The 12,042-nt window shown below is 46.2% G+C and overlaps 2 protein-coding genes across 10 annotated transcripts in view; both read left to right on the top strand.

The window, feature by feature from the left end:
• LOC146023302 (urea transporter 2-like) overlaps positions 1 to 12,042 on the top strand; it is a 61,611-nt gene that overhangs the window by 4,304 nt on the left and 45,265 nt on the right. The window lies entirely within an intron of this gene.
• Positions 1 to 12,042, top strand: part of LOC146023205 (urea transporter 2-like) — a 45,494-nt gene that overhangs the window by 28,688 nt on the left and 4,764 nt on the right. For all 9 annotated transcript variants that reach the window (XM_083155350.1, XM_083155346.1, XM_083155342.1 and 6 more), the window contains 4 exons: positions 4,240 to 4,411; positions 4,649 to 4,838; positions 7,729 to 7,857; positions 9,621 to 9,813. In XM_083155350.1, coding sequence (XP_083011476.1) covers positions 4,246 to 4,411; positions 4,649 to 4,838; positions 7,729 to 7,857; positions 9,621 to 9,813 — 678 coding nt within the window. In that variant the 5' untranslated portion in view covers positions 4,240 to 4,245. The remainder of the gene's footprint in view (positions 1 to 4,239; positions 4,412 to 4,648; positions 4,839 to 7,728; positions 7,858 to 9,620; positions 9,814 to 12,042) is intronic.

Here is a 12,042-nt window from a genome sequence, read left to right as displayed (position 1 = left end):
CGGATGGGCGGGCGGATGGGCATGCTAGGGCGGCCTGGGATGCGTCAGAGCCAGGGGAAGCCGCAGTGCCTGCTGGTCTCTCTTCCTCTATCCTGCTTCAGCTTCTCCATTATGCGTGTGACATCATCACAGCAAACGCTGGGGAAACACGCTGGAGAGGAGCCCAGGGGGGCGCGCCACAAAACTTTTTGGCAAAATTTATAGTTACGCCACTGGAACCATCGCAATGCAGTGTCTATCCCTAGTGTGGGGCAACGGCAGATCTTTCCTCTTTTTCAATCCTACCAGCAGCCAGGGATGGACAGGACCTGTATAACTGCCCTGGCATGTAATCATGGGCGAATCATGGGGGTCTAACTATCTATGCTGCTTGGCCTGCCTCGTTCTCTCTGCGGTGCTGGATCGGCCCACCGGCCTTTCTTGGATGGGCATTCTGGCCCTCCAAAAAGCCCCCGTTTTAAAGATGGCATTTGCCCTATGGGCTAAAGCTGTGCACCAGTTTTAGGGTGACGGGGTCTGAACCCATAAATGACCGTATTAGTCATCGCTCTGCTCTCCGTTATTTGGCGGGACGCGCTCTTATCGGAGTCCGTGTCTCAGCAGGAGAACAATGCAAATATTTGAGCAAAAACTATAAATTTTTGTTTAGAGAAGTTATTTCATCACATCCCAAACGTTTAAGCTGCGGAATGTGCTAATTAGGCTCCGATGTCTGCACAGTACCGTATGTACTGTATAAGTAAATGGGTGCAGTGGCGCCATTCAGAAATCTTAGATAGACCGTCAGTAGGTCGACACCGAAAGGTTGACATTGATGAGGTCAACACAGGAAAAGGTCAACATGAGTTTTTCACAAATTTTTGTTTTTCAGTTTTTGGAATTCTCCATACTTTACCATTCATGTGTGAGGGTACGCGCTACAGTAATTGGGGGCCCGTGTTGACAGGTGCTGACAAAAAAGTGAAAAACTCATGTCGATATGTTCCATGTAAACATTTTGCTTGTGTCAACCTTTTGGCCCTGTCGACCGATTGTGCGTGGACATTTTCTATGTAAAAATTTTGTCTGTGTCCACCTATTGCATGTAGACATTTCAGTCCACACCCCCTGTTACTGATCTGTGCCATTATTATACCGTTACAGTAGGTTGGTAATGGGCTGTCGACAGAATATTGACAGTGGTAGTGTTCATTCTAGCACCCGCCATATTTGATAACCCATGCAGTTCCTCTTCCCTGCTTGGGGTGTCGCTGTCTGCTTTAGTGCTTCTAGCACAGTGTGGTCTGTATATCAGAACTGATATGTAAACCAGAACTGTGCTAGAAACACCACAGCAGACAGCGACACCCCACCCCCAGGAACAGCGAACAGGAACTGCATGGGTTTTCAAAGATGACGGGTGCAAGAATGAACACTAAGCTGCATTCTGACAGTTAGAATTCTGACGAATTTTAGGAAGCTTGTTATTTCTTCTCCTTACCCTCCCCCTATCCCAGTGGTTCCCAAACTGTGCGCCTAGGCTCCCTGGGGTGCCTCGGAGCACTTGCAGGGGTGCCTCAGATTGTTGGTCCAAAACCAATTCAAATTATTTATGTTCAATGTAATAGGCAAAATCAGTGCTTGTGGCTTTCAATTATAAAATATGTGGATAAACAGAAGTGAATCATTTTCTTCACTATATAACTGGACCTAAGGATGACATTTAAGCACAACTTTAATTATTATTTTTATTTTTGGTAACAAACTTTTGGCCTAGGGGTGCCCTGAAAAATATTCTGATACTCTAGGGTGCCGTGAGTCAAAAAAGTTTGGGAACCACTGCCCTATCCCACCCCGGTATACTTATGTTCAAGATGGTGACTGTTGGTATTCAGTGGTTTACGGATTCCTGCGCTGGTCTCCTTACCACCAGCGTCTTGCCCGCCGTGAGGCCAACTACATCCCTGTGTATTCAATTGTGGAATGTATTCAAAATATTTAGGGCAAAGACGGCATAGCTGGTAAATACAGACGAGCACAAATCAAAGCTTTATTGATCTCCTCTGTAGCTGGTTACATATTTCATCTCCTTGTTGAGGACGTCCTGACCGCCCATTGTCACTGAATTATGAGTCTGCAATGAAGAAGAAAAGCTTAAATTGATCTTATATCGTTCTGTTCCTTATCTGAACGTTTCAGTCACCATTTTTTTTAAAAAAACCACCTGGTCCCCAATAGTACACCCATGGTGGCTCTGTGCCCTGGGCCTCTGCTGGCACCACTAACCCATACTTCCCTACAGATACAAAGGTTTTCATTATAAACTCTGCCCTGTGTCATGATGACCACGTAGGTAGCACCAGTGTCTCAAGCTCAGCCCTCAGTTTATGGTCACCAGTGGATCTTGAAAATGTGACAGGTGGTTATACACATGTCGACCTGCCGGGTGACCTGGAAAACAGGACCTGTTGGGGTCCTGAAGACCAAGTTTAAGGACCACTGGAATAGCCCATACAGCCGTCCTGTCAGTGACCACCTGTCAACCATCCTCGGCTGACTGTTATCGTGCAAATCCCAGAATGCTCAGCAGCAGGTACAGGCATTGGCAGGGGCCTGCCGGATACTGTTGTGATTCGCTTTTACTTAAAGGCTGCCACAACAGTGTACGCTGCGCTGTACATGGCAAACCTAGAAACCATTTCACAGTAACCGGCCATTAGTGCAATATACTGTACGGCGGCCTACCCAAGCAGAAGTACTAAGCTATACATCTCACACCCCTGACTGGGTAGGCCACATGACTGGGGTGTCAGGTAGGGAAACCAGCTACAGATGGCAGTGTTATCATTTATCTGCTATTTGTGGCCAATAAATAAGTATATGTTGAAGTTTCCATCTTGTCCTTCAGGTCATGAGGCCGTTCTGTGCGTGATGGTGTTGCCCATAGCAACAGTTTCCTAATACCTGCTGGTTCTGTATCTGTAGTAAATTGAGGAATGTTGGGAGCAAATGTAATTCTATAGGGTAAATTCCTTTTCTATATGTCCCAAAGGATTCCCACTAATGTATTCCAGTGGACAGACCTTGTGTATCTCCTGTTATACAGGAACCGGTGTAGTGTACTGATCCATAGAGTGCAATGTGTGGTAAGGGGATCACAGGTGGGACACGGTCACTAGCTCTCCAGTAACTAGGTCGACATGACTGAAGTTCGACATGGGTTTTTTTTTTTCTTTTTTTTGTGCCGACAGGCGGTATATCATGTCCTACCATGGCGTGGTGGGAGAATAAAATAGTGTGCCGAGTGTAGCGAGGCACCATGCCCGAAGCATGGCGAGCTATGCGTGGGGGCGCGGTGCTACGTTTAAGTGTCCATGTCAACTGTGTTGAGTTTCGGGACCCAAAAAAAAGGTGAAAAACCCCATGTTGACCTAATGACCTGTCGACCTAACCCATGTTGTCCTAGTGGTGTTGACCTAGTTACTGTCTATCCAATAATCCCATTCTGTATGGTTACAATGCTAAGGTCGACAGGGTTCTAGGTGGACATGGGTTTAGGTCGACATGGTTTTTTTTACCTGAATGTCGACATAGTTGGAAGTGAACTGCAGCCCCTCGCTTCGGGCACACTATTTTATTCTCACACCATGTCAACCTAGAACCCCGTCGACCTTGTTGCCTGTCGACCTAATAACTGTCGACCTAAGTCTGGTCAACAATACGACTGTATGCCCTGAGGTGGGGGGTGGGTCCATCGACAGGAACGAAAAGTGGCGGAGCTGAGGTTGAGCCACGGACGGGCCGACCTGTTTGTGGGCATGGCTAGAGTAATTGTGTCATTATGCCACACACCCTCCGCCACGCAATGCCAGTATCGCAGGCTTTGCACTGTGACATGAACACGTCTTTTGACACACGGACCCCCCTGCCGAGGGGCGGTTCATGGGAGATGGAGGGCTGTGCTGGATGGTTGCCCCCCTTTGCGGGGGGGCGGGAGGGGGACCCGATTTCTGGGACCCTCCTGGCCATTCAGGGAGGGTAGGCAACCCTGACATAGACCATTTTGTACCGTTTAATAATTGTGACCAAGTAATTCAGAGCTAGACATTAACCGAATACACAACTGAAGGACAGTCACAAAAAATGTTGATCATTGGTGTAATAGGTTATTGGCGTAAAGTCCTCACCTGCCACGTGATTGTGATGTATCGATTGTTTATGTGGTGTTAATATACTCAATATCCAATGCTTCTTTTCTAGCAATACATGAAAGTACAAACCATGGAGAGTCAAATTCCCATAAATATGGTCCAAACGGAGGAGAAAAAGCCGGTGGCGAGTCCGGGGCGGTGCACCACTAGCTCTGGGATATTGTGTACGGCGGTCTATTACATTTCAGGAGAGATGAAGGAATTTGGAAACTGGCTGAAAGGTAAAGGCGGGTGGATGGGTTGCACGTCTATCGCTCTCTGATAACCCGATCCATTTATTTCCGGTTGACCGTCAATGTGGCAGAAGCGGTCTCGGCTACTCTTGTATTATTTCCACAATATTGGTTTAATTTTGTTGGTAATGACTACACAAAACCTATGTGACCTGTACAGTACATAATGCACAAACAATCTTATCTGTAACAGCTAGTATCGTGTAATATTTCCTTCCGTTCCAGATAAACCCATCCCGTTCCAGTTCATTGACTGGTTCTTGCGTGGAACGTCCCAGGTTATGTTTGTCAACAATCCCATCAGCGGACTTATAATTATTGCTGGACTCTTCCTGCAGAATCCATGGTGGGCGATTGCGGGCTGCCTAGGGACGGCCGTGTCAACTTTGACTGCTCTCCTTCTCAGCCAGGACAGGTATTAACCAAATACTGTAGGTCTTTGTTAGATATCCCATCTGAGTAGCAAACAATGGAGTATAGACGTCCTGAGCGAGTGTTAGGCTGGGGAGTCAATGTGTACGGGAAACTTACAGTACACCCAGCTAATTTGTGGGGTATCAGGATGATCGGTCAACAATCAATAGCTCAAGACCATATGGAAGAGACAAATTAGGTTGGCATGGTGGAGTCGGTGCATATGGTGGACACATTTAGCCAAACCTTTTCTTTCTATTTATACTACACCGGCCATGTGGATTACGACCAGGAATAGTAACTTGCAGAGCACGTACAAAAATGTCTTGATCCTTTTTGTCCTGTCAACCTTTTACATGTTGTCCTAACTACAGTGTAGACCTATTTTTTTTTAAAACCCTGTCGATATTGTTCATACCCATTGGTTTGTACCAGTGGCGGCTCCAGACTAGGGGCTGTAGCACAGTTCCAAAGGGAAGACGCACCAACTGTGAAACGGTTTGGAATGTCGGTGGCAGTTGGTGGCTCTCCAATTTGAATTTTGAACTATGCTGCAGCCCTACCCCGAGAGCCGCCACACGTCCATTACCCATTCTGTGGTGTGCTCTAATTTTCATGAGCACGCGGTCTACGAAGTCGTTATCAGTCGGTGTGCTCAGTAAGGCATGGGGAACATTGCATCATTGATTGGACAGGTCACTGCATCCTTGACTCAGTAATGAGATTAGGACACAATATGCTCACATGCTGCCTCACTAGTACGGGGCAAATTTGTTGAGCTTAGACTCGATAATTAGAATTTGGCGATCCAATATTATGGTTTATGGTATCAGCAAAATGGGCCAATACCCACATGCAGGGGCAGCAATAAGAGCCCATCAATGCTATCAATTCAAAGTAAAGTGATCGCTAATGTAATTAATGTACTTCCTGGTTTGGGGTCTGTTACTGCATCATCGGAATGCGCAAGAGCGAGAAGCCATTGCTGCAGAATCCTCTACCGGTGGATTGTACCGTAAATAGCCCAAAAGCTATATCGTCTAATGCATGACTCCCAACTGTCCCATTTTCATGGGACAGTCATGTCTTTTGGGCCTGTCCCATTTTTCAAACTGCAGGTAGAAGCGTCCTGCGGTTGGGAGACCCTCTGTTATCCGCTGCTCTGCGATAATAGGTATAGTACTGTGCGCACATCATGTATTCAGGGAGAAAGAGGGACATGGGCGCATGTCCATCCGCTCTCAGAGATCTGGGCATGCCCACACAGTGACGTCAAACGGTCACAGTGAACTAAATCGGGTACTCTTTACCTAGAAGGGCGACCATCGCGACCATTGAATGCACTAAAAATCGGGTGCGACACGATGGCCGCGATGGCCGCGATTTCCCATAGGGACCAATGTTAAAAATCAGATTGGACCCAATTTTAGTGTTCAATGCCCGCGATTTTTACATAGGAAACAATGTTAAATGGGCCACAGAGCCCTAATAGTCACCGTGAACTCTGAAATGGCCCCCACAATTGTTAACGCCACCCCACGATCAACGTCAACCCGAAGCGTGGCGAGCGCAGCGAGCCCGCGAGGGGCGGTGGTACGCGTCCTCCGACCTTTTCATGCCCTACTATCCACGTCGGCGTGGAGTTGAGAATAGAATAGTGTGGCGAGCCACCGAGGCCCGAAGCGTGGCGAGCGGACGCGGATACCTTCACAGTTATACGCGTCCCCTCGCGGGCTTCACAGGTGTCCGTGGCGAAAAGCGGACACCTGTGAAGCCCGCGAGGGGACGCGTTTACCTGTAAAGGTATCCGCGTCCCCTCGCGGGGCTCGCTGCGCTCGCCACGCTTCGGGCCTCGGTGGCTCGCTGCGCTCGCCACACTATTCTATTCTCAACTCCACGCCGACGTGGATAGTAGGGCATGAAAAGGTCGGAGGACGCGTACCGCCGCCCCTCGCGGGCTCGCTGCGCTCGCCACGCTTCGGGTTGACGTTGATCGTGGGGTGGCGGTAACAATTGTGGGGGCCATTTCAGAGTTCACGGTGACTATTAGGGCTCTGTGGCCCATTTAACATTGATTCCTATGGCCAAATCGCGGGCATTGAGGCATTTAACATTAAAATCGCGGTCAATCACCGTTTTTAACATTGATCCCTATGGGAAAATCGCTGTCATCGCGGGTACCCGATTTTAATGTACCCGCGATGGCCGCGATTTTTTTACCCCCGATGCCCGCGATTTCAATCGCTGGCGCCCTTCTAGGTAAAGAGTACCGTAAATCGCTGTTGTGGCACGCCCACTTCAGTTGATGCCCTTTTAGGGCACTTATGCGGCTCCCCCAACAACAATGTTGAGAGGTACAGTATGGCTAATGGCATCGTAAATTCGATCACAGCAGATATCGCCAATGCCTGCTGTGGTCCTCCTAAGATACTTCCCACAGATGCATAATACAGTATTTGTGGTGTTTATAATTTCACACAAATATGTATATTTTTTTTTATAAATCTGATCCTTAAATCTGCTTTAATGAGAATCTTCTCCTAATGGTGGAAGTGTCCAAATCCTAATTCATGAATCTGTACTGGACTGGACAATGTCAGACAAGGATGCAATTCTGGTTCCCACACATCAGGGACACTAACTCTGTAAGGAGCAGCAGATTACATGGTGGAATTATTCTTGCACCTTGTCCGTCCTTTCCCTTTTTTTTTTTTCTTTTGTGGTTTAAATCAAGAACCGAACCAAACTCTAGGAATGGATGATGGACTTGTGTAGTAACTTTGCATAATTGATCTTAAATATGTTAGACCTTGGTTCTAGTAACTTGGTAGTCCTCAATAAGTAAATGTCACCTATTTTACTCTAACCATCATGTCTGCCTTAAACCACAGATCGGCAATAGCCGCAGGTCTCCATGGCTACAACGGGATCCTGGTAGGCCTGCTCATGGCAGTGTTTTCTGCTAAAGGAGACTGGTACTGGTGGCTGCTGATTCCTGTGGCCGTGATGTCAATGACTTGGTAAGTTCTACATCACTACTTACTGCTTTAAACGTTTGATGTTATGATGTCATCGCTCTGTCTGGACTCTGTTAGTGATGCAATAATTTTCAGCAGTTCTTTGGGGCATATTTATACATTGTTGAGGAGTACAACCCCTCCCCTGGTATTCGAGATTGCTCAAATATTATATTATTTGCAGATTGGACCCTTTGGTGTCCTTCATATTTGCCTACCTGCCCCTCTCCATGAGGGAGAAAATGCTCTGTTCCTGGACCTCCCTGGTAATGTATGATTGCCATCACCTGTGGGGGGAGCTAGGTAATTGATAAGAAAGGTGTTTCACCACAGGTGATGGCAATCATACATTACCTAGGAACCCAGTGGGTCAGGTAGGCCAGTATGGTGTTCTGACAACAGTACTTTGCATTATCTGCGAGATATTACAGTGCAGAAGATGAAGGCGCACCGTGGTAATCAAGGAACCATAAATTGCACCCCCGTACCCTTCTCCCCTCTTACTGCCGCAGAGATACTGTATAAGCCCCTCATACAGCTGTGATTATTAACTTTTCTATGAAAAACATACAACATTAAATAAACTCCCTATGAAAAATAACGAGAAAAGAAAAAAAGGTTTAATAAAAATGACATATTATAATAAACCTTTGCCTACTGTGAGAATAATTTATTTTAGCAGTCACAGTATTTATTTATTTATTAACAGTTTCTTATATAGCGCAGCATATTCCGTTGCGCTTTACATAGGGGACAGTGATACAACAAAACAGGGTATTTACAGACAGTCAAAATGTAGGAGGGCCCTGCTCGCAAGCTTACAATTTATAGGGAAATAGGCATTGATACATAAGGATAGATACTTTATTCTTTATTGCATTGATTCCACCAGAACGCAAGGTTCTATGACTGGTTCTGGAACTTGATAAGCTTGCCTGAAGAGATGAGTTTAGGGAACGCTTATAGGTTTGGAGACTGGAGGAGAGTCTTATTGTGCTTGGGAGGGCATTCCACAGAGTGGGTGCAGCCCGTAGAAAGTCCTGCAGTCGGGAATGGGAGCGAGTAGTGAGTGTGGATTAGAGACACAGATCTTGGGAGGAGCGTAGAGGTCGTGTTGGATGATATTTTGAGATAAGAGAATATATGTATGTTGGTATAGTTTGGTTTACAGTAGCTCTTTCCCCGATGTATGAGGCGATAGCCTCTCCCTCTTAATGATCTCTTTGTCAGATCTGGACACACATTGGACTATATCGTCATACCCTCCAACATCTGAAGAGCAAAAACCAGTCCAAATTCGGAAAGGGGGTTTGGTCAATGGTAAAGGGTGTGTGGTCACGTCCCCTTTCCTATACTTACAATGGGCAGTTGGGCACCTACAAAAGGCCACAGGCCATACAAAAAGGTACTGTACTTGCCAAAAAGTTACAGTTGGAGGGTATGGACAGACCGTAACAACGATGGTGTGGGGGTGGAGCGTGGACCAAATTGCCCTCATTAATGATGTCCTCCATCATCTGTACTTGCAGTTCGATGGTGGACATTGTTAATGAGTTGCAGGAGTGCTCGTCGTTAACAAGATGCATGAAATTATCGTTATCGTGCATATGATTAGATGTTACGTAATGGCTAAGTATGATCTTCTTGGAGCGGCTATATATATTTAAGATTACCCTAATCTGCTGAATGGATCTCTGATCTGGGAGAATAAAGCGATCTGTCATTGTGTCACCGCATCGTTCTAACCGGTAACTGTCTCTCTCCAGCCCGGTCCTGTCCAGCGCGTTGGCGTCCGTATTCAGTAAATGGGACCTGCCGGTGTTCACGCTACCCTTTAATATTGCCGTGTGCCTGCACTTATCCGCAACTGGGCCGTACAATATATTCTTTCCCACTGTGGATATCGGACCTATAGATGCTGTTCCGAACATCACCTGGTCCGATGTCGAAGTAACTCAGGTAGGTTCGACACTGTTCCGTTGTCATACATTGGGGGGTATATACCAAGATGGGAGTTCTCTTTCAGATGGGATGTTGCTATGGGCAACCACTGAGAATCTACTTATTTATTTAGCATGTTCTTTAAGCTGTCGCTGTCCTTGTTTCTTGTATCTAAATATGATCTTGTTTCCTTAGTGTGTGACTTATATCTACAACTATAAGGGTCATGGGTCATTGGGTCGACCACAGAAGGTCAACAAGGGTCAGGTCAACACCAGAATTAGGCTGACAATGGGAAGGTTTTTTTTTAGTCCCACAGAGAATAGTATAAACTTTGACCTTGAGCTGTACATAATATAGCATGGAGTATTAGGGCCACATTTATCAAACAATATTTTGCGGCAAAATCCCCGAAAACACCAGTTTTCTGGGTTTAGCCGCAAATATTAAGTATCCCCTGCTGCGATGCCCCCCTCACCGCCGCCGGCCGCATCCCCTATAGGTTTCTATGGGGGGATGTGAATCTGCCCGATGTATCATCAGGCAGCCCGGCTTGGCATCCCTGGGCTACTAATACAGTCCACAGCGCAGCGTCCTACCACCCCACCTTACAATGGGCTATTGCCATCTCAGAATGGTGATAGCCCGTTGTAAGGTGGGGTGGTAGGAGGTTGCGCTGTGGACTGTATTGGTGATTGGGCGATATAAAAGATCATCCATTTGAAACCACGGTATAGTAATTATTTCTACCTTACTGAAACCATTTCATGGGCTATCGGGGGAAGGATAGAGGTACACCATACGGTGTCACTCTGCGCTCTCCATCACTAGATGGAGAGCGCAGAGTGACACCGTATGGTGTACCTCTATCCTTCCCCCGATAGCCCATTGTAGCCTATGGCTGTGGGATGATCGCACTGCCACCAGGGCCGGCGGGGAGTCAGCACTAACGGCGCATGCGCAGACCCCCACTGGCTTCCTGCTCCGACCATCACAGGAACGGGCTCTTTTCAGAGCCCTGCCCCTGCACCCTCAGGTATGATACATACATCCGATTGGGATCGCATTGGTAGCATTCCACCCAGATCGCATTGTAACTGCAATCCATGATAAATGGGCCCCTAAGTCAGTGGCGTAGCAATAGCTCCTCCGCCCCCGCAGTCGTTGGAGGCGCTATGGAAGTTTGGGCGCCGCGGGGTCTGCAGAATCTATTGCCGCCGCAGAATCTTGCATCCTAAATAATGGTCTGCTGTAAGGCGGCCATTTTGGATGTGACATTCAGAGAGAGGAGCAGGAGCGCCGGGCCACTGCCCTAAGTAACAGAAAGAAGACCACAACAGAGTACACTGGCACAACAAACAGATTCTCAAGCATATGTGAATCTTCTACCTGTTGCCAGTGCCGAAATTCCCATTGGGCACATGTCTGGGGGTCGGGACTTGGATGCTTGTGATAGTACTGTCATTTTGAAATGTACAATGCAAAATACTTCCACTGTACTGTACTAAGTTCCATATTGAATAGAATGTAAATGGAGAGAACATGCAGATATTGCCCCTGTGCGCTATTCTACTAAGTAAATCTGTATCAATAATAAACAATAAAAAATGTCAGTTAGTGGCATTTTTTAATTATTCTATTATATTGCTATCCTCAAATGAGGGCTTATACCTAATCAATGAAAATAATACAATTAGGCAGGAGGGTCTGCCGTTATTGCTGTGCGTAGGGGCACCTTCATCCCTAAATCCGCCCCGCCTGTTCCTTAAGTATGAGTACTGAATATCTATATGACTGACGTTCTAGCACAAACCGGCAAACCCTACATAATCCATCCTCTCCTGCTATAGCACCATGGTAAATCTAAGAGAATGTGGACATTGGACCTGTATGGAAAAAATGGGTATTTCTAATCTCGCTCAATAAATAATGTGAAGTAAGGATATAGAAACGTATCCAGGTATCATGGATCCAAATGGAAGGGTGCGTACACACTTTGAACTCCGACAAAACATCTTCTAAAAAAAAAAAAAAAAAAAAAATCTACATAATGTAATACTGGAAAGTCTCTTTATATATTGAGAAAAAACATATAACGCGCTGGAAACAATATTTATCAGAATTAATGCAAATATTTAATAGACTAAAAAAAATATTTAAATACACATATAGTATATAACACTTGCCAGTGATAAAAAACACAATTTCATAAAAACACAATTAGTTGCAGACAAAATCCAGTGTGGT

Source organism: Crinia signifera, chromosome 1 (assembly GCF_055691185.1).
Source record: "Crinia signifera chromosome 1, ASM5569118v1, whole genome shotgun sequence".
Taxonomy (NCBI): Eukaryota; Metazoa; Chordata; class Amphibia; order Anura; family Myobatrachidae; genus Crinia; species Crinia signifera.
Note: the sequence above shows the minus strand (reverse complement) of the source record. Positions and strands in the feature narration are given on the sequence as shown.